The sequence below is a fragment of the Mustela putorius genome, unplaced genomic scaffold (assembly GCF_011764305.1).
Source record: "Mustela putorius furo isolate JIRA1106 unplaced genomic scaffold, ASM1176430v1.1 tig00003845_pilon_pilon_pilon, whole genome shotgun sequence".
Classification (NCBI taxonomy): Eukaryota; Metazoa; Chordata; class Mammalia; order Carnivora; family Mustelidae; genus Mustela; species Mustela putorius.
In genome coordinates, this window is record NW_025421998.1 from 80,458,477 (window position 1) to 80,482,273 (window position 23,797).

General features: G+C 33.9%; 1 protein-coding gene and 1 pseudogene across 7 annotated transcripts in view; one reads left to right on the forward strand and one right to left on the reverse strand.

Annotated features, from left to right (window-relative positions):
- Positions 1-23,797, reverse strand: part of POT1 (protection of telomeres 1) — an 80,760-nt gene that overhangs the window by 50,461 nt on the left and 6,502 nt on the right. For 6 of the 7 annotated variants that reach the window (XM_004741853.3, XM_004741852.3, XM_004741851.3 and 3 more), the window contains exons 3-7: positions 20,844-20,916; positions 17,377-17,468; positions 4,956-5,069; positions 4,147-4,194; positions 2,104-2,218 (exon numbers count right to left, since the gene is read on the reverse strand). In XM_004741853.3, the coding sequence (XP_004741910.1) occupies positions 2,104-2,218; positions 4,147-4,194; positions 4,956-5,069; positions 17,377-17,468; positions 20,844-20,916 (442 nt within the window). The remainder of the gene's footprint in view (positions 1-2,103; positions 2,219-4,146; positions 4,195-4,955; positions 5,070-17,376; positions 17,469-20,843; positions 20,917-23,797) is intronic. The other variant, XM_045062946.1, reaches the window with a different exon arrangement.
- LOC123387087 lies at positions 9,865-9,961 on the forward strand (annotated as a pseudogene).

Consider the following 23,797-nt stretch of genomic DNA (forward strand, 5'->3'; position numbering starts at 1 on the left):
TTATTTGTTATTCTTGAATACATTTGTTGATTAATTTAATAAAAACTTTCAGTGACAAGAATTAGTGATGTAGCAAGTTCAAAAAGTTTTTAAGTTCTATCTTTTACCAAGTCAGATGGACATAACTGGTAGTCATGTAGCTTCTTCATAAATTCAGCAGGCCAATTAGAGCTGCCAGATAACACTTACAACCAGAAGAGGATCACAGTGATCACACCTTTATAGCAAATTTACAGAATATTAAGATTCAGGGGACAATAAACCTGATGATGTAAACAAACCACCAACATGAACATATGCAAGTAAATACTGAAAAGTATGAGAGCTTGGAGAATGCAGACTGTAGGGATAAAGTCAAGTCAAATGAAAATATCTGAGAAATAAACACTTAAACAGTAACTTCTCTGCTTCAACCTTACTGTTTAACATTCCCTTTCTGCTAAAAGAGAAATCACCAGAGTTTTCAATAACATATCCCTCTGACGCCTTCAGACTTAGTTGCCACCTATTTCAAATTTCTCTGGATTTCATAGTCTTCAGTCACTTTCACAAAGTCTTTCCATTGTGCATTAACAAAATCCTCTGACTACATGAAAATATGATGTTTCCCTCATCTCCCACTAAAGAGTACACTTTGAGTTCACTCCACAATAATAAAATTTACATATATATCATTTAATAAAATATTTTTTAAAATATAAACTCAATGTGAACATCTTTGTGTTTCTAGGAAAAACCACGGCACCTGGCATGCAGTAGATAAAGACAGTATTTCATCAACAACACCTCTGTGCATTTTTAGTATCTCTAAAATATGGCTACATCTTAAAATTAACAGTGAAGCATAACTTAATTGGCAGAGCTTTTCTTGGTGATACATAACGGTGCCTTTTACAAATGCTATTTCAGGTTAGATTAAATAGATTAGTAACTGTTAAATTTCAGTTGAACTGAATTAAACCAAGGTAAAGCTATATGGTGTCTTTACTAAATTAACCCTCAGAAAACTGAAACTCATGTTTTTTTATTCTTTTCTATGTCAGTCTGTTTAAAACCAGACTGTTTAAATGGCTTTAAAAACCTGTTTAAAAAATAAATAAATAAATAAAGCTTGTATTTTATAGAATTAGTAGGTTATATCTTAATCGTCTTTAAAAACAACTGAAGTACTATGCCTTTTGACTGAGTTGTTTAATTTTTTTACATTTGAAGTTATTACTGGTAGGAAAGGACTTAACTACTGCCATTGTGCTAACTGTTCTGTCTTTTAGCACTTTTGCCCTCCGTATTTCATTGTTTTTTTTTTTAATGTAGCGACATACTCATTTCCTTTTATGTATCTTCTGTAAGTATTTTCTTTCTGGTTACCATGGAGTTCACATAAATCATCTTAAAGTTAGAACAACCCATCTTAAGCTAATAAATATTATATATAAAAACTATACTTCTACTCCTCCTCACATATACTTTGTTATTAACGCTATAATTGGTATCTTTTTATATCGTGTATTCATTAACATGTTCACAGGTACTTATTTTTTATATTTTGGTCTTTTTTAAGTTCTATACCAGAATTAAAAGTGACTTACATACCACCATTATAGTACTAAAATACTTTATATTTAGCCTATGTCATACTTTTATATGCTGTCATGTTGCAGTTTAGCATCCTTTTCTTAGTCTTTGGAATCTAAAGACCATACTTACTTTATAAGTGAAAATGGCCAAAAATGTGCATATGAATTATTTGGCAATTATAAATCAGACTTGAGGGGTGCCTGGGTGGTTCAGTCACTGACATGGCTAATGCTGGATTTTGGCACAGGTCATGATTCCATGGTGCTGGGACAGTGCCCTGTGTTGGACTCTATGCTCAACGGGGAGTCTGCTTGAGGATTCCCTCTCCCCTTCTCCCTCTACAACCCCTGCCCCCACTCACATGCAACCATGTGCGTGCGTATGCTTTCTCTCAAATAAATATTTAAAAAAATTAAATAAATGAGAATTGAGCTTCTAAGACTTAACAGTATTGAAGGAGCTATGTTTCTGAAACCAAAAAAGCAGCTCCAGCCCATTAAAATCTTTACCAATTTTAATACCTACCAGTTCCTTTGCTTAGATATGGAGGTTTAAAGAACTTCACAACACCATAGACATTGACAATTGTACCACCCTTAAGTTGATTCAGGGGTGTATATATATAATGTGTTGCTGGAACCTAAGAAAGCGAAGACAGTGAATATATCAACACTAAGTATTTACATTTTAGAATAATTTTATAATTCAATTTTTAAAATAACAACCAATCTAATTGCAGTTTTTTCCTTTTAAGTGTCTAAAAAGAGGATATAGCCTGAAAAAAAAGGAAATACACAGCTTATAAAGGTTACTATACAAACCAACCAGTTTTTCTTACGAAGAATTTTGATTATAAATTATGTAATTTGTACATAATTCTAAGAAATGCAATTTAAGAACTTTTGGTTCGGATTTTAACTTTGAGTAATATCACTTCAAAACTTGTGGTATATATTTCTTTTTTTCCCCCTATATTATATAAAGATTTTACTACAGGTTTTGATTGTAAATGGTATAAATACATTAAAAATGGGAAAAACAGAAAAGGAAAATTGTCTGAAATAATTGTACATAGGTTTGGAAAGAAAGGGGAAAGTGATTTACAAGGACATGTCTGCGTATTAGTCAAACAATCACACATCTGCCCCCCATCACCTATCCATCCCACCAACAACCAGAAATAAGGTTACTACCTACTGCATTGTGAGTTAAAACTTTAAAATTCTAATCAAAATGAGTTAATTAGTTTTTTCAAGGAAGCTGATCCTTTAGTTCAAGTATAAGAAAGGTAATGCTTAGGAATCTCATCAAACTTTGATATAAAAAATGTAGCTCATAAATGATGGAAGAAAAATAATGGACAGCATATGGGACAGAAAGGAAAGATATGTACCTAGCTGACAAATAACTACATCCAAGATATTAAAGTTATCTCGCTAATGTATAGATGAATGGGGCAGGCCAGCATATAGCTCAATGACACTAACCATTATGGTCATCCATGCAATGTACTTGTTATAATATATATATATAATATATATATATTATATATATATATATAATTCATGAAGAACAAACAACTTCTTGATTATAATTTGTCTTTCCATGTAAATAAGCTAGTATATACGTGCAGAGCATCTAAGTTATAGTCTAATAGATCAGAATATCTGGGATCGCTGAAAAAACATTTTTACCAATTTCATAAGTTCTTTCCTTTATTTCTTCCTTATATACAGGTTTGTGGATGTTTCAAATATTTGAAGCTGAGCAATGTAAAATAATTTTGAGAAAAACTAATACCTGCAGCTAATTCATGCTTTTAAAAACGTATATCAACTCTTTTATTGGTTACAGTTTCTTTAAATAACAAATTTGAATTATATTTCCATACAGTATTATTCAGAATTGAAAAGTTGTACCCTATAGTCATTGTTAACTAAAACAAAGTTCCTGGACTCTGTCGATTAGAAACAAAAGGTTTAAGAACATAGGCAGAAGGTAAACTTTATCCTGAACTTCATCATATATATTACCCTTTTTCCAGTTTTACTCAGCTACATGTAGCTCACCTATAAAAATGGGAACCTTCCTATTGCTATAACAGAATTTTTTAAAATATTAAAAATAGATAAATGAAAAATGTATCACAAGTATAATAAACCTCTTAAAATTAATAATTTGTAAATCACAATTTGGCACATGATATTGTTTATAAATATAACTGAAAAAGAAACAAAAGTATCCGCCTGAGGTTTAAAAGTACTAATCCTAGTATCTTCACAAAATAAAATGTTTTCCCTTTTAATTTTTTTTATGTGTAGCTTATAGAAAATACCAACAGATATTCCAAATAAAAGAACAACCAGTTATTAATTACTAGGTAAATATATAACTCAAATTTAACATTATTAGGTATCAAAAAGGTAGATATTTTGTTTTCCCATTATATTACTATTTTAAAAATTAGACTATAAGTGGATATCATATATATACAAAATACATACATGTGTGTTATCTTTATGTGTGTGTGGGTGTGCCTATTTTAAATTAAACTGAGTATTATCTTACCAAAGACATTGATTCTGCAGAAGAATCTCTGACAGATTTAACATAAACCTGAAAACAAAGAAAGAGGATTTATTTGTATACGACCATCCTCCAATGTGATTACAGACCTTTAACTGCACCAAAACTACACACTTAACTGCGTAATATTCAAATTCACTAGAATAGCACAAAACTATGCCTTACATTAAGACTGACATGTGCAAAACTGTCTAAGATTCAGTCTAATCCATTAATTTCAGTATCAGAGGATCACCCCTAGCCCATATTTTGTATACTACAGAAAAACAGGCAGATGATAGCCTGCAAGCACAGGACTTGGCCCAATTCTACTTCTCTGACAGCCTTGACCAAACTGATGGTCTCCATGTGTGCACATGCACACATGCACACACACAGGGCCTGTGGGAGGAGGGGTGAAGTGGGAAGCAGAGAATCAGCATCTCTGTAAAGAATAAAATAGAAGGAAATCAGTTTTACCTAAAAAAGGGCACTTGATCAATTTAAAGTGAAATCAAGTAGACCACCAAAAAAGGCTGATGATGTAAGAGTAAAGAATGAGATCTAGAGTATCTACAAAGTTTTAAAAATTCCATTAGTAAATTATTTTTAAGGGATCTTTCTTTTCTACCTGGAATCATTCTAAACATAAAGCTGAAAAGAGAATTTTTGCTTTAAACTTAAAATATTTAATTAAAATAATTCAGTCAGGCTAAATAGTTTATCTGCAGATTTACAGAAATTCTGCTCCAATTCCATCCCCTTACCTCATTAAAACCACAAAATGATTGGACTAAAAGTTATACACTTACATAAACAGTTGATCTGAAGTCTTCAAATGCTTTCAAAAATAAGCGATGTTTACCATCTCTGCTTGTAGGTGAAGATGCCGACAACACAGTAAATCCTGCTACTGCAATGGTGTCCTATAGAGAAAAAATGGTTTTAAATCATCAATATCTGCAATTCTGAATGTCACATAAATGCTTATTTTTATTATTATTTAAAAACAGGAGTAATTTCTACAACATGTTAGTTAGAAAACAGGTTAATGCCTCCTGAATATAAGACTGAGACTACGACTTCCTCTAAAAGGGCTTCAACATAGTCCTAGACAAGCATAATGTCTCACTTCACAGACCAGGAAAACACTAACTAAATCACTCAAAAATTTTTATTTATTTAGTGGGACTTCAAAAATCCATGTGTATCTCAATTTATATGAATAGGTTTGCAGAAATAATGAAGAGATAACAGATGATCCAAAAGTATTAAGAATGAAATTTAAATGAATTTAAAAATTTAAATGAAACTAAATGGCAGAGTTGAGAGACTACATTGAGAAAGACATGCCATTAGTATTAAAAACTCCATACTGTCACAAAGCTAATACATGTGCATATAAATCCAGGGTATGCAATAATATATGGTGTATATATATATATATATACATATATATATATAATTATTATCCTACTCTTCTAATTTTAGCACCAAAATCTTAAGATACATTAAAAACTCCTGGGTTTTAGGCAGCTTCCTTCAATAATCTTAATTTCTACCAAATGGAAGTATCCTGCATTACAGACTTGCTTTGCACATTTGAGGAAGGGTCTGGTGTCAAGTCCCAGGATTCTCTATTTAGATCCATTAAACAAGGCTGTGAACACCCTTAAAGACAGGGGCCATGTCTTTTTTTTTTTTTTAAATTTTATTTATTTATTTGAGAGAGAGGGAGAGTGAATGCACTAGAGCAGAAGCGGGAGGGAGAGGAAGAGGGAGAAGCTGGCTCCCAGCTGAGCAGGGAGCCCAACACAGGGCTCCATCCCAAGACCTTGAGATTATGACACAAGCGCAACACAGACATGGACGCCAACACAGCCACCCATGTTCCCCATGCAGGGTCATGTCCTATTCTGCTCTATATTTATAAGGCTTGGCACAAAGTAGGCCCGCCATTAACAAACCGTGACTCAAAATATGGATCTTATATGGCCTTCCTAAAATCTCGAGCCCTGTTCAGAACTTTTAGCTCTGCAACTTTCTACATTTTTCTTTCTTTACAATGAGACTATGAACATAACTGTGTTTGTGCTGATAATTCTAAATAACCACAACTCTTCACATACAAATGGGAGAAAATATTCCTTCTCACTGAATATTGTTTTGACCATGTTTTTAGGCAGTATGCATGTATGTATGTATGTATTTGTCAGAGAAAGGGAGAGCAGAGCGCGCACACACAAGCTGGGGGAAGAGCAGGCAAAGGGAGAAGCAGGCTCCCCACTGAGCAAGGAGTCCAATATGGGACTCAATCCCAGGACCTTGGGATCATGATCTGAGCTGTAAGCAGACGACCCTTAACTGACTAGGCCACCCAAGCATCCCCAGGCAGTTTTAAAGGGGAATAAAATAAAAAGTAAGCTTGCTTCTGGAATATATTACTCTTAAAACTAAAAAAAAAAAAGCAATGGTTTCAACTGCCTAAAACTTCTGATTTAAATGAAAACTTGAGATTTTAGTCAAATATTTAAAGTTATTTAATCAAACTCACAGGGAAAGATAAACAGAAGTAGGGAAGTTTTTCAGTTCTAAATTCTCTTCAAAGCACACACAAAAAATAACCTATCTCATGTTATTTTCTATTTTACTGAAAAATGTCTTAAATATTATATGGAAAGAAATACATAAAATGCAAATGTTAGTTGTGCAGATGAACATTTTTCTATTTTTCCATATAATCTAAACTTAAGGAGTGTTTATTTTATGATGGAGAAAACATTTTAAATAGAAAAAATCACTAAAAGCAGGATATCAGCATTCATAAGAAAATTTTCTTCTCTTTAAAAGTCTAATTCTATTTCAATATTAGCAATATAATTCAGTAGAAGGCTGTAGTATAACTTTTCCTCTAGCACAAATTTTACAACATAGAAATAACCACCAAAAATATTTAAGAAAACTAATGTGTTTAATTTATATTTCTAAACATGAACTTATATTTGAATATATCTATATAAATTATATGGAAGGCCCTCAATGATCCTATCCCAATCTACTTGGCCTATTTTATTTCCATGTATGTCTATTTCATACTATAAAAATCAGATTCTCTTACATTCATAATGCTTTTCCATGTATATTCTCTGCTTATTCTGAAACCCCACTAATAACAGCATTTTTCTCTTTTGCATGTATCTGATCCTATCTATCTTTTAAAACCCAGAGTGTAAAAACTTTTCTTATGAGGTCTTAGATTGTTTCTCTCTTGAGAAAAATAATTCTTCCTTCCTCTGAACTCTCCTATGCAGTATTTTAATATATTTTGCCTGTGTATTATTTACAAATGATTCTTAGTGTTTTGAATGCTTTTAAGTCTATAAGCTCCCTGGGACTAAGAATGTCTTATCTACCTTTATACACCATAAAAGTGGCTGGAAGGAGCTTCTGTTCATAGTACAAGTATATGTTGAATAAATTAATACTAGTAAAATTAAAGTACAAACCTAAATAGAAGAGAGAAAAAAAATGAATGACGCTTAGTATCTAGTTTCCATGAATTTACAAATTGTAATAGCTTTTAAATTAATTCAAATGCACAGAGGATAAGAAAGATAAACACATAATAGGCAGTATTAGTTTGTATAAACACTCATTAGACTGAGTTGAAAATGAGATTTAATACGTATTGTTCTAAGTTCTAAGCTTCTGAAAAGAGCATATTGAAGCCATTCAAACAAGAATAGGAATTACACAGTTCAGCGCTAAGAATGCATTCTGATTGATACAGAGTAGGTATTTTATCTTAATCTGCTGAAGTTATTAGGAAATCAGCCTGAGAAGAATACCATATTACTAAAAGTAATAAGTCTTTATTAATATCTGTGTATCAATGGTCTAAAAATAAAAACACATTGGTAGACCTGAAATCTTTGAACTAACTCAGGATACTCAGATATCCGCAAGTGGGTCATTTTCCTTTTGTCTAACCTACCCTGTCAGTGTCTTAAAAGAGGTGAGACTTGGTCATTAAACAACTTCCTTTTTGGGTTAGCCAACAGGAATATTCTACTGAAAACCAGTTTCAGAGAAAAAAATCAATGAAAATAGCATAGATCTTTTTAACATAAAGAAGTGTTCTTAAAAATCAACAATAAAAAAAAAGAGCAGACAACTTATTTGCATATTAACATGTCATTTTTTACATGCTAATATCTTATAGAACATAATCAGTAGTGGAACAAGAAACAAATCAGTATGTAACTAAAAAAATGTAAACTGCGAGACTAGTATATTAACTTGTTGATTTTTAATTGGTAGTGTATCCAAAATTCCCACGTTATTACACTTCCAGCAAGCAGGAAAAGGACACAGGAAATATGAAACAACTGATAACCGAAAAGAAAAACACTTATCTGACTTTGACAGGCATTAAGTGATTTTTACTATGCTGCCCTTGCAAATCCTGTTATTATATTTTAAAACACCAATTAAGAGTGAAAGAGTGAAGGGAGAAGCCAGGAATCTGATGCCACTGATAACACAGTGACTGACAGAAAATGTTTCTCTAATATAAAAAATGTATTTTATGAGCATTAACATCTATTTGGTTATATAATGCTAAGAACTTAATTGGAAGTACTATAGGCAATATTAGCATAAAATCCAAAATCTGTAAATGGTTTACAAATCCCTGTGTGATCTGATGCCCACCACCTCACCAGCTACCTACTACGCAACATACCCCTGAATAGTTCCTTTTTGTAATTTTTAGCATTCCAGGCTCCTCAGTTAGGGGCTCTGTACATGTTGTTCTCTTTTACTAACCCACTCTCCCAGAACCCATCTTCATTCTTTTTGCTACTTTTCTAATTCTACTACTCAATTTCAGTCATATTACATCTGGATAAAATAATCAATTACATAATAACTGTTTAATTTCCTCTGCTCCACTGAGCATTGTCCCAAGATGGCAAGGCCCATTACCCTCTTATTCAGGACATCCAGCACAGAAGACCAAAAACAATCAACAAGTATTTGGACAATTAAATGAATAACCAACTATGTGAATACATATTACTTATATATATGATACCTTCATTAAATCTTAAATAAACTGTATGAGTACTATGAAACTTAATTCAAAAAATCTCAGCATTACTTTAGAGACCATGTAATCAAACACTTTCATTTTTCAGGTAAGAAAATAAGGGCGAGAGAGAATAAATGAACAGTCTAAGATAACATTTAGCTAAGTAGTTGTAGATCAAGACACGAATCAAGATCTCCTAATTTCCAAGACAGGCACTACTCTACAACATCTTTCAGAACTAAATCTCAAATGGAGGGAAAACAATGTATTGACAAACGTCTGTAATTCTGATGGTTTTGTGATAAAATGTTTTTTTAAACTTTCAAAATACTTTGAAAAAGTCCTTCCCCATATTTTATGTCCATTTATTAAACGTTAAATCTTACTTTTAAAGGAAAGCTAAAACTGATAAAAGTATTTCATACAAAAAAAGGTTCAATTACAGGGTGTATATTACTGCAAAATGTATCACTAGTCTCGCAAAGCAAGGACTAAAATTTTGTTAAAATTCATTTTAATGTTTACAATTTTTTTTTTTTTTTTTTTTTTTTTTTGGTAATCAAATGTGGAGCTAACCTTAAGGGAATAAGCCAATGACAAATAACAAAGGTTTAAGAACTGAATTAAGAGTGTTTGCTTCAGAGGCACATACACTAAAATTGGAACAATACAGAGAAGATTAGCATGGCCCCTGCACAAGAACTGAATTAGAAAACCCATTCTTCTACACAAAGAGTTTTACCTTTGACTTTCAATAATTTTTAACCTTACTACTATAAACTCTTAAATAAATAGCCTAATTAGACCTCCCCAATGATCAGCATTCATGGATTTTAAACCCAGAAAGATTTTAAAGTAAACTGTGACCTCAGTCTTGTATAATTATATCTTAAAAAGGAAAAACTTTGGCTTACCATTATTAACATTCTCTGTTAGCTGACAAGTACTAATTAGCCAGTATAGTTCTATTCTGTTTTAATGAATACTTATTTAAAATATATTTCAATTGCAGAAAACACCTTGCATATGTCAGTTAGGGAAAATACTAATATCTCATACATCATACATATTTTGTAGATGCACTGCACATATTTTGCTAATTCATTGTATTATAACCCTTTTATTGTGTTTCCAAATAATAAGATAAGAATCTTCAAGGAAAAGATAAAAATGTATTTAAAATATAAACAGATCCCTAATATTCAATACCAGGCATTTTTAAAACCCTTCTCCTCTAAAGATGTCCAAGATATGCTGTTAAATAAAGCAATTTATAAAACATGAATAGTACTGTCATTTGATGAAAAATGTGCATGTATGAGCTTATCTGCATGCAGATATAGATAAAGACATGCATGTATAAGTACACACAGATATACACACATATACATAAAAGCTGGAAAGGTACAGGTAAAGAAGCAGGGATTTTATCTAATTTTATCACACTAGGCATTATGAGTGGCTTCAGAAGGAAAGGGGCAGCTTCTGCTTTTCTGGTCATACCTTTCCACACAACTTGAATGTTTTTTTTAAAACCTTCAAGACCAGGCAAAAAGAACAAAATCTTCTAAATCAAATTATTTACAAGATCTAATCCAAGTCCATGCTACCTTCCTGAGCAGGAAAATAATACAGTTGTGGAGACAGAGCAGTATCTCCACTTACTACAAGTTCTATAACAATACTTAGGATATTATATTTGTATAGAATCTTACAGTTTACAAAGTGCTTCTATACATGTTTATCATTTGAGCCTTTAGTAATCTTCCGCAGTAATTGTCACCTGTAGTTTTATGAAGACAGCCACTATAAAGCTAAGGTTTGTTATAGGACTTCCACTAAAAATAATACAGGATTTTTATAAGACACTAATTTCCAATATCAAATCATTATTCTTTCTGTATATGGGCACATAACTAATTACTCTTGGAACTTCAATATTAACTCAATTATACACCATGATAGAATATGAAATTCTGTCCTTAAAAAGCAGTTAATGATCATGGGTTCATGGATCTTTCTGAGAATGAGTTATAAATGACCTTCTCATAGAGGGGAAAAATAATACATACATACATTTACATACACATTTAACTGGTTCACGAACCTCTTCTGAGGCACCTGGGTGGCTCAGTCAGTTAAGCATCTGCCTTCAGCTCAGGTCATGCTCTCTGGGTCCTGGGGTTGAACCCTGAATCGGGCTACCTGTTCGACAAGGAGTCTGCTTCTTCCTTTTATTCCCCTCTGTGCTCTCCCTCTCTCTCAAATAAATAAATAAAATATTTAATAAAAAAAAAAAAGGATTTCTTCTAATGATTTGTACACTGCTGGGAGTTCACTGAAGATCCCTGAACCCTAGAATACTCGTCTTCTTTTACAAACGGATGGTCCTTTCACCAAAATTTTTACAGCTAGTTGATTTTTTTTATTTGACAGAGAGACACAGTGAGAGAGGGAACACAGCAGAGGGAGTGGGAGAGGGAGAAGCAGGCTCCCTGTGGAGCAGGGAGCCTGATGGGGGGCTTGATTCCAGGGACTCAACCCCAGGACACTGGGATCCTGATCTTAGCTGAAGGCAGACGCTTAACGACTGAGCCACTAAGGTACTCAAGCTAGCTGACTCAAAAAAAAAAAAAAAAAAAAAAAAAAAAAAAAGGATGCTAGAGCCTCCCTCCTTACCATGCATTACAACTGTCTTTTTTCTCTGGCCAGAATTTGAAGCAGAGAGTTGAATATCTTACTTATTAAAAAATATCAGGACAGAAGAAAGGAAAGGCAACTTTAAAGATCTTAGCAAGTTGGTCTAAAAATGCTAAAGGTGGACTTCTTGGGGCAACTTATGCCTCAGTTGGTTAAGTGTCTGCCTTCGGTTTGGGTCATGATCCCAGAGTCCTGGGATCAAGTCCCGTACTGGGCTCTCTGCCTAGCAGGGAGCCTGCTTCTCCCTCTTCCTCTGCCTGCTGCTCCCCCTGCTTATGCTCTCTCTCTCTCTCAATCTCCGTCAAATGAATGAATAAAATCTTTGGGAAAAAAAGTGGAACTCTTTACAGAATGGAAAGAATCATCCGAAATAAGAACATTAAACTACATTTCATATTTATTTCGTATATTCTGTAATTCTTGAAAACTAAATATTACTAACGCAATGTATCAGGGCAAAACTTCCCTGTGTGTGTCTAGCAGCCTGAAGATTAAGGAAGCTGTTAACAGCATTTATTTGGTTTTGTTTACTTTTTTTTTTTTTTTTTGGAAGGATGGGGAGTCAGAGAAAATATGTTATAGCTTAGTATCACATGCAAATTCATCACTGAACTGATGTATTTTTTATTTTTCCCTATCTCAACAAAGCACTGTAACATACTGTTTTCCAGTTCAAAGGAAAAATGTTATATAAGTTATTTTTCTTTTTTTTTTATAAGATTTTTATTTATTTATTTGACAGAGAGAAATCACAAGTAGATGGAGAGGCAGGCAGAGAGAGAGAGAGAGGGAAGCAGGCTCCCTGCTGAGCAGAGAGCCTGATGCGGGACTCGATCCCAGGACCCTGAGATCATGACCGGAGCTGAAGGCAGTGGCTTAACCCACTGAGCCACCCAGGCGCCCATAAGTTATTTTTCTTAACGAGTGAATCTTCCCCTGTTAAACACCTACTTCATGTTCTCACTTTCATCCATACTCTCTCCCTTTTTCCCCCTCTCCACTTCATCATTTCTGGAGACTATGGCCCTTAAAAAAAATAGCATGACTTCAGATCTCCTTGAGCACTGAATTCTTAATAATTCCGAACTGTCATCATGAATATTAATTATTTTACCTAAGCCGAAATAAAGTCATGCCTTAAAGGGCAAGAATAATAATAATAGGAATAATAATAGTAATGACAACATGCCTTTACTGGAGGCACCCACAAAAAGTACCCCATCAAAATAGGTATATAGAGCTACTGATTTCTACCCTACCTAAGTGGCCTGAAGCAAACTGTGAGATAACACCTCTTTTTTAGTATATTCGCTTCTGGAACTTTGCTGTGCCGTAACAACTAGATTAGAACTATGTATCTCCAATTTTTAAAATTGCACCTAAAATTACTCTATTTATCATCCTAAGAGAAAGTCTGATGAAATATCACAGGAGTTTTAGGATGTCAATCACACAGGAAATACTTATTTCCTTAAATTCTAGAATTTTAAAATACACCAGGGATTTAATAACAAACTTTTCACAGAAGTGAAAAATCACTACACTGATTCTTCTTTCCTTTATTCAAACTATGAATTAGGAAAACATTAATGGATTTACCACCTCTTCATAGAAGCTTTGGCCAAAAAGACAAAATTTGAGTTCAGCAATCTATTCCCAAAACACTGGTTAGAAGAAAAAAAAAAAAGATTTTCTGACAGTTAACATGAAATAAATCTTTATTCTAGACTCCAAAGACAGGTTTTACAAAAACAGCATTTCTCAAGTCCACTAAATTATTTATAAATGCTAAGTTTCTGAAACCACAGTATTCCAGAATTACTCAGAATTCTCAGCTAATCCAACATTCTTACTTTATATTTGATTAAATTTATATCTGGAGATTATCAATGGTTACTCAAAATCCAGTAATTAACTGGAAGCCACACTTCTGGGCTAAGACCAAGGTGCACTTTCTCTTGCTGCTTTTCCTCGTTGGGGCTGCATCTAATTACAGCAAGATAGAGAGTCATAACAATAATAACTGGCCACACACTAAGTTCCCACACAGTGCCAGCAGTAGGTACATTTATCTCTAATCCTGACAACAATCCAGAAAGGGTGGTATTAATACTCCTATCTTGATTTTTTAAAGAATTTTAAAATTAATTTTTATTGATTTTATTCTAAAGATTATTTTTTTAAACAAAAAATTTTGAAGAATTTTTTAAATCTTTCAAGAATAAAATTGAAAAACACTGAACAGAGTTAAGCATTTTGCCCCAATCACACCTGCTGGGATTTAGATATGGACCCCCCTGCTGTGTCTGGAACATGCACTCATACTTCTCAGCCTTTGCACTTACAAATTCCTGGTTACTCCAAATATCTAAGGATCACTTTACTTCTTTCAAGTTTCTGCTCAAATGTCACCTTATCAGAGTCTTTCCTTCATCCAATTAAAATATATCCTCACATCTCTCTCTTCCCCTGCTTTATTCTCCACAGCACTGTCTGCCACTTAGAAAATTGTTTATCTGTTCACTATCTACCTTTCTCCAATAGAAAGTATGCTGCATAAGAACTCTGAAGGACTCATTTTCTATTACATATCTGTATTGGCTAAATATTGCACTGCAGACATGTTTTTTTAACTGAAGCAAAACATAATGGAAAACTTGTCATCTAACTATTTTTTTAAGTTTTTTTTTTTTTTAAGATTTTATTTGTTCATCTGACAGAGAGAAGGAGAGAGAGAGATCACAAGTAGGCACAGAGGCAGGCAGAAAGAGAGGGGGGAAGCAGGCTCCCTGCCAAGTACAGAGCCCGATGTGGGGCTCGATCCCAGGACCCTGAGATCATGACCTGAGCTAATGGCAGAGGCTTAACCCACTGAGCCACCCAGATGCCCCATTTTAACCATTTTTAAGTGTATAACTCAATGACATTAATTACAATCACAATGTGTGCAACCATCACCACTACCTATTGTCAAACCTTTTCTTCACCCCAAGTAGAAATTTTTTAACCACTGAGGAAAAACTCCCCATTCCCCCCACCAACCCAGGCTCTTGGTAATCTCTCATCTACTTTCTGTCTCTGTGAATTTGCCTATTCCACATATTCATATAGATGGAATCACAAAATAGTTGTCCTTTTGTGTTTGGCTTCTCTCACTTAGCATAATGTTTCCAAGTTCATCCATGATGTAGCATGTATCAGAACTTCATTCCTTTTTATGGCTGAGTAATATTCCATTATATGACTATAGCACATTATTTATCTATTCACCTGCTAATGGACACTTGGGTTCTTGCCACCTTTTGGCCATTATAAATGAGGTAGTCCCCCTCGTGTGTGATTTTGCTTTCCATGGTTTCAGATGCCTACTGTCAACCACGGTCCAGAAGCGGATGATCCTCCTTCTGACATACTGTCAGAAGGTTAATAGTAGCCTAAGGCTATACTGCGGTGCCTATGCCATTCACCTCACTTCCTCTCATCATGTATGCCTTTTATCATCTCACATCATCACAGGAAGAGTAAGCACTGTACAATATTTTCAGAGAAAGTAACCACATTCACATTAATTTTATTATAGTATATTACCATAAATGTTCTATTTTATTATTGATTGCTATTAATCTCCAGCTATGCCTAATTTATAAATTAAACTTACTATGACAGGTGTGTATATATAGGAAGAACAATGTATACAGGGTTCAGTACTATCCACAGTTTCAGGCTTCCAGTGGGGGGTCCCACAGATAAAGGGGGGAACTGCTGCAATGCTCCATCAATTTGATTTGTACATGATTGTCCACTCGTGTACAAATATCTGTTTGAATTCTTGTTTTCAATTATTTTGTCTGTATATCTATTAGTGGGGTTGCTAGGTCATATCATGATTCTAAGAAGAAACGTCCAACTGTTTTCCACCGTGGCTGTATCATTTTACACTGAATGGATGTTAACACCTTTGTCAAAAATCAACTGCCCATAAATACATGGGTTTACTTCTCGACCCTTAACTCTATTCTGTTGTTATACATATCTATCTTTATAACAGTCCCACAGTGTTGATTACAGTATCTTTGTGCTGAGTTTTGAAATCATGAAGTGTGGGTCTTCTGACTCTGTTATTCTTTTACTAGATTGTTCAGGGTCCCTTGAAACTCTCAATGAATCTGAGAGTCAGCCTTTCCATTTCTAAAGTCTGATAGAATTTTGATAGGGATTACACTAAATCTACAAGTCACTTTGGTTGGTCCTGATAGCTTAACAATATTGTCTTCCTACCCAAGAATATAAATGTCATTCCACTTATTTAGGTCTTATTTAATTTCTTTTAGCAATGTTTTTGAACTTTCAATGTAGAAATCCTTCACCTCATTGGTTACATATACTCACAGGTATATTATTCCTTCAGATGCTAACACACATAGAATTGTTTTCATAGCTTCCTTTCTAGACCACTCATTATGCGTAAATAGTAACAACGGATTTTTATGTGTCCACTTTGTACCCTCCAATGCTGCCGAATTCATTTATTAATCCTAGTGGCTTTCTTTTGGATTCTCTGGGATCTACAAATACAGAATCATGTCATATGAAAGTAGAGACAGTCTTACCTCTCCCTTTAAAATTAGGTGTCTTTTATTTCATTTTCTTATATAACTGCTCTGGCTAGAACTTTCAGTGGAAGGTTGAAAAGCAGTGGTAAAGTAAGCATCCTTGTCTTGTTCCTAATCTTAGTGAGGACCTTTGAGTTGTTCACCACTGAGTTTAATGTTACCTGTGAGTTTCTCATAATTTCCCTATGTTGTGTTGAGGAAGTTTCCTTATGTTCCTAGTTTCCCAAGTGTTTTGATTACAAAAGAGTACAGGATTTTATCCAATGCCTTTCGTGTATAAGTTAAGATGACCATCTGTTTTTTCCCTTTTTCTATTAATGTGATATGTTACATGGACTGATTTTTTTATGCTGAACCAAACCGTACTCCTGGGATAAATCTCACTTTGTCATAGTGTCTGCTCCTTTTAATCTGCTGTTGGCTCAGTTTGGAAGCATTTTGTTGGATTTAACAGGCATGTATTTTGAAACAATTATCAGAAAATAATAAAAAAATACAGTTATAGCTTATAATTTTTTAGTTATTAAGAATTATTTTTTAATTGAAGGGAAAATGTATATATCCTTAAGACATTCTGTTAAATATTAAAATGAAGTGAAAGAAAAAATTGTCCGTTTTTATGTCAGTGTTAAGTTTTATAATATCTTTGGAATGTTACAATTTTAAAACTATTTCTGAAGTATCCTTTTTTTATACCTGCAAATACATAATGAATATGTAAAACAAAACAAAAGAAAATAAAACCAAAAAAAGATCTACAGAATGAATATAACATCAATAATTTTAAATTATACTCCTAAAACAAAAAGTAACATGAAAATAATTTACCCCTTCATAGAAAACTTTTGCACAGTCCTTTGCTAATTTTCCAAAAAATAATACATTGATGGTGTTGATCTCTGAATTTGAATTTTCTTGTTCTATAGAGGAAAAAACACATACAGAAAAACACTAATTAGATAGAGCAGTTTTACACACATAAGAAAACTGACTGATAACTACATTCTAAAAACTGTAGTTATTTCAAAATATAATTATGAAGAATAAGTAAAATTTTTATAATTCACTTTTAGTTTAATACCTTAAGTAATGCAAAGATAATGCACAGAATACTATTAGGTAGTAAAACCAAAATTATTATAAGATTCAATTAGAATACATTTTATAAATTTTGATAAATATTACATTAACAGTATAAAATATCCACATTCTATTTATTTTCTATGTTTATAATAAAAATAAATTGAGTGTGGTAATTATTCAATTTTTATACTATATAACATATCACCCCCAAAATAGTTCATTTTCTGAACTTCCAGCAATCTAGTGTCAGCACATTAAGTTTTAATATAGGTAAGTGTGATTTTCTCCTCCAGCACACACAAATTAAAGAGTAAAAGAATAGTGTATGTGTAAAGACCAAACGATCTATGATTTTTGAAAATGAAACTTAATTGGGAAAAAGAAGAATTTCCACAATTTTCACTCTTCAGAGATCACCTTCTACAACCAGAGCAGCAGGGCCAAAATGCTAAGAGTCGATTATATCATCTGAGGAAAGTCTCATTCATATTAGCTTTCAAATATTCAACTACTCCAAGAAACTGCCATTGTATCAGATTTTTATGCATCTATAGGAGTATATGAAAGATCTTTCCCAAAATGATAGCCTTTTTTGTGTGACTTAGAATTCTCGAATCTTCTACTCTGTCAGGCTGGTGGCATGCAGCAGTGAAACAACTGCCTCACAGCTGCCTACTGCCTCCTTTCACTTACCTCTTCAACTCCTCAAAACAAGCGTATACATAAACTGAATCACTAATGTATATCAAATATAAAAACACCGTGATTTCTAACACTGTTAATATCTTAAATGACCTATCAGATGTCTGTGTCTGGCCATGACAGACTAATAGGTTTATTCTCCAGTCTTAAAATGACTAGAAATGACTAGAAAGCTAAGGAAAAATATATGAAACAACAGTTTTCAGGTACCAGACAACAGGAAGTGCAGGAACATGTTCTGAGAAGGAAAATAAGGCATTACCCCTGGCTTACTTCCTGAAGAATTTCCACGCAGCAGGAAATGGATTTAAAATGCAACAAAGGGGGCGCCTGGGTGGCTCAGTGGGTTAAGCCGCTGACTTCGGCCCAGGTCATGATCTCAGGGTCCTGGGATCAAGTCCCGCATCAGGCTCTCTGCTCAGCAGGGAGCCTGCTTCCCTCTCTCTTCTCTGCCTGTCTCTCCGACTACTTGTGATTTCTCTCTGTCAAATAAATAAATAAAATCTAAAAAAAATAAAAAAAAATAATAAAATGCAACAAAACTCAGCAGCCTTCACCAAATTCAGAAGAGTTCAGATACGAGGACAGCAAGGTGGCTAGAATTTGCAGGGCAGAGTGCCAAAAACAGCAGCACAGATACAGAGTGCTCTGCAACCCTGAGATGGGTCCTTCAGGTCTTTGCCTGAATACTTCTCTCCAAGTACGTGGAAGATAAGTACCTCAGGTAGAGAAAGAACCACATGAAAGGAAAAGGCAGAACAATTCTGAGACACACAGGGCTAGGAATTGTTCTGGTTCCAACCACACAGAATGGAATCGTCATACACAAGGCAGAGAGCAGAACTGTCAGAAGGTTATTTCCTTAGTGATAAGGCCAAATTAGTCTGAAAATAAAGGCTGTTCTATATCCACCCAATGAAGCGAATCAAACTGATTCCAGGAAAATTAAATGTATCCCAAAATAAAGACAAGTAATATTTAAAGGATGGGTAATAAATAAATCCAACATGATAATATAAAATTCTAAATGTTTGGTGTCCAGTAAAAAAAATTACCTCCATGAACATCATTAGGAGAAATGGAAGATATTTTAAAAATCTCAAAATGAACTTTCGAAGTTGAAAAATATAGTATTAGAAGTTAATAATAGTACATTGAGTGGAGATAACAGCAGATTAACAAAAACTAAATGTTAAAGAAAACTAAAAAACAGAAAAGAATCAATGAAAAGAAAAGGTGATTTTAAATATCAATAAAATAAATATCTAGCCAAAATGATCGGGGGAAAATGAGAAGGTAGTCACAAATTATCAAATAAATGAAACAGGACATCCCTATAGGTCCTACCAACATTAAAAGTATATCAAAAATATATTATGAATAACTTTTTACCAATATTGTTGACAACTAAGATGAAATAGACAAATTCCTTCAGAAACAAACTACTGAAGCTTACTCATGGAAAAAAGAAAAGAAAAGCCCTATTAATAAATAAATACACTGAATTGAGGGTTTAGAACTTTCCCATAAAGAAATTTCCAGGCACAGTTGGCTTCACTGATGAATTCTACGAACATTTAAGAAAGAAATAAAAGCAATTACAGATAAACTCTTCCAGAAAATAGAAGGAGGCAGTTAACAGCTCTTTCCAGGAAGAGAGCATTACGCGGATACTAAACTCAAAATCATTACAAGAAAAGAAAGACATGAAACAACATCCTTCATAAACTTAGATGTAAAAATCCTTAATTAAGTATTTGTAAATTAAACCTAACAATATATCAAAAGAATGATTCATCAGGCCTACTACCCTATTATGCTTTGTTTTTCTTCAGACCACATTTCTAATACTACATATGTAATTATTTATTGAATTTACGTACTCCCCTAAAATGTAAACTTCATGAAGGCAAAGGCTTTATTTTGGTCACTGCCATATCTCCCATACCTAGAACAGTATCTAATATAAAACTGGTTTTCAGTAGTTAAAGTATGTTGTAATTCAAAGTCTGTTTCCCACTGACTGCGGCAGGCCATTCTTCAGTCCAATTTCACGACTCAGATGAGACCTATTCCGGTCCTCAAATATTCCACGGCAGATCTTCCTAGCCTACCAGGATTATTTCAAAGTTTCTAGGAAGAAGGCATAATCTCATATAACTATACCTAGATAACAAATAACACGCTGAAAGCAGTGTTTTAAGTTTGCTAAACTATTTAGGTCACACTAGTGAAACTAGAAGCAGGGGTACCAGTTAGCTATTTTAACAGTTTAGATGTGAGATTAAAGGAATCTGAAGTAAAATAGAAGAAATGGGTGAGGGGAAAGAGGATAGGTGGTATGGAAAAATTTATTTATTCTATAGTTTTTTTACACTACTGTATATGTATTACCCATTAGAAATCATTTCTGTGCTTATGCGTGTACACATATATAAGTTATCCATTTGTAGATGATAAGGTAAAAAAAAAAAAAGGTTAAGCAGAAATTGTCTTATTACACTGTATACCTTGTAGTGCAATCTTCAAAACAGCTGTTCTGTTTCCACCATAAGTTAAAGAAGAAATAAGTGAGAGTTTTCCCTAAAATGAGAGAAAAATGATTATACAGAAAACCCAAAAGAGCTTATTATAACACCAAGAGATATGTTAAAATTGGAAAAACTATTTTAAAAGCAATAAACTTTTATTTTTCCAAAAAAAATCAAAGTACTATGTTCAAGTCACCATATTTAAGAAATGAAAGTGATTTTACTGAATAAATTTCAGAAGGCCTAGTTATTTAGGGTCATAACTTAATTTTTTAAGCAATCTTATTAGTTAAGTATTATCCAATTCCTCATTTTACAGATAAAGATGAGCTAGCTCAACTTCAGCTTCCTTTTAACCCTCAGAACGCTGTTCTCTACAGAAGAAAAATGAAGAGTCCGCTCCTAGAAAGAAAGAAACACTAATTTAAACTAAATAAACACTAATTAAACACTAAATAATTAAATAAGTTTAATTATTTAATAATTTATTAAAATAGCTAAACTATAAAACTAATTAAACACTAAATAAAGACTAATTTAAAGAATTAAAAAATGCGAAATGGTAATGTCATAAATGAGGGCAATGCAGAGAGGGCCAAGCAATGAACTACAGCACACAGAGTTTAGTCCTCATTCTTCTATAACTAACAAAGTCTGTCACCTTAAAAAAGCTATTTAATCAGTCTCTCAGATAAAATGAAGTATTTAATGTAGGTAGTTTCTATACTTTCTTCTGGCTCTAAAATTTAACGATCCTATGAATAAATACATTATAGGTCTCTTTGAAAACTTCCACGTAGAAATAAAATTTAATAAAATTTAAAAATTTTTAAATTTTAAATTTAACAAAATTTAAAAATGGATCTCTGGGGTGCCTGGGTGGCTCAGTCAGTTAAGCGGCCGCCTTCGGCTCAGGTCATGATCCTAGGGTCCTGTTCAGCGGAGAGCCTACTTCTCCCTCTCCTTCTGTCTGCTGCTCTGCCTATTTGTGCGCTCTCTCTTTCTCTGTCAAATAAATAAATCTTTTAAAAAAATAAAAAATAAAAATGGATCTCTAATACACATCTCCCACACTAATATTCCAGACTTTGATATAGCCAGCAACAACAAAAACCTACATTCCTACACCAATTTTACTTATAAAACTAGGAATTAAAAAAAAAATTAAAATAAGGCTTTCAATCATGCATGATTCGGTCAGAAGTAAAAATAGTTCCACTTGGAGGTAGAAAGCTGGAAAGTACAACAAAAGGTTGGACAATGCACAAATTTCAACCTTTTTTTGACCTGCGAGAGAATTAAAACCAAAAGTCAACCAACTAACCAGCAATTAGGAAAAGAAAAGTATCTCCACTAAGAGAGGGGCAACAGTGAGTTGAGGTCACAAGGCAACCAACTAATCAGAAATTTAAAGAAAGGGAAGATCTTCAAGGAGAGATGGGTGGCAAGCAGTTGCTCACCTGAAGTAAATGGCAAATGCTGCCTGACATCTGTCAGAAAATTCATCTAACATTTTAATGAGTTGCTAACGCTAAGTGTGGGCCACTGAGAAGACCTGGAACTTGTGGGAGCTGCAAACACAAGCGGGAATTCACACCCATTTATAAGCTCTTCTCCAAAAATCTGAAGACAAAAGTCAGGCCAGGAGTCAGCGTAAGGATGGTTATTGTAGTTATTGTAGGAAACCCTGCCAGGGTTCCCCATCTCCCTTCCCCATATTTCTCTCAAAATAAAGTCCTTAAACTGCTTAGGAGGGCAAAGCTCTTAAACTCCTAGGAGGACAAAAGCTATGACTCTCATTAGAGCTTTCATGAAGACATACTGCAGAAAAAAACACTCTCTACTCTTCTAGGGATAAGGAGAAAGGGGTATACAGCTGTGAGGGCCAGACCTACAGCTAGGGACAGGGCAGAATCACTAGCAGACCTCACCCACAAGACCCAAGTCACCTTGCCTGAGTCACCTTGCCTGACAACACCAAGACTAAAGCAGAACAAAGGACATCCACTTATCACAAGATTAATTAACATGATGTACTACTGGGACAGAGGCACAAGAGCTGGGAGAGAAACTTCAGCAGAAGTTAAGCACAAGGAAAGACCTAACTAAGGACAATGAGAAAACCCCTCTGGCCAACCAAACTTCCTTCTAAATACAAAGAAATTCTGAAGGAATTTAAAGCTTATAGCACACTGAAGTAACCAAAATAACAAAGCTGAAACCTCACTCAACTTCTAACTAGATTAACTCAACAAACCACACTAAAGGCCTCACAGAAAGACCCGCACATTCTCAGGAATAAAAAACTACTGCCTTTGGTTCCCACTGCCCGTCACAGGAGGTACAGCCTACAACAACAACTTATGAGGCATATAAAAACACAGGAAAGGACACACTATCAAGACATAAAGTAATCAAGAGAACTTTGATCAGATTAAATTAATCAAAATGAACTTAAAACAGGTGCTTTTGTTACTCTTACACTTGATCCACCTGGATGAAAGCTCTAAGTGAGAGTTCAGAATGACTGAAAAATGACATTCTGCTTTCTGGAATGGGACACCCAGATTTTACAACAATGGAGAGCCAAAAACTCAGGCACCTAGGGAGAGAGGCCCAGCACCTGGGGAGGAGCCCTCAAACCTGGAAAAGGTACTCCTCAAACATCAAGAGAAAAAAGTGGAAGTTGAACTAAACAACAAGCTTTGGAAGTTTAAGGATGACTGAATAGTGAGAGACTTCCAGGGAGATTTATGTCCTCAGAGTTATGTGTTTACATTTCAATAAGGGATGGAGAAACCCTTGAGACAGTTCTTTACATTCTCAATGATGGATTTACATTCAGGAGATGAGATTTCTGTCCTGTCTCTCAGAAGGAGAGGGTAAAGCTGGATAGCTGTCCTACATAAACTCCCAGATTCATAATTTCAAGG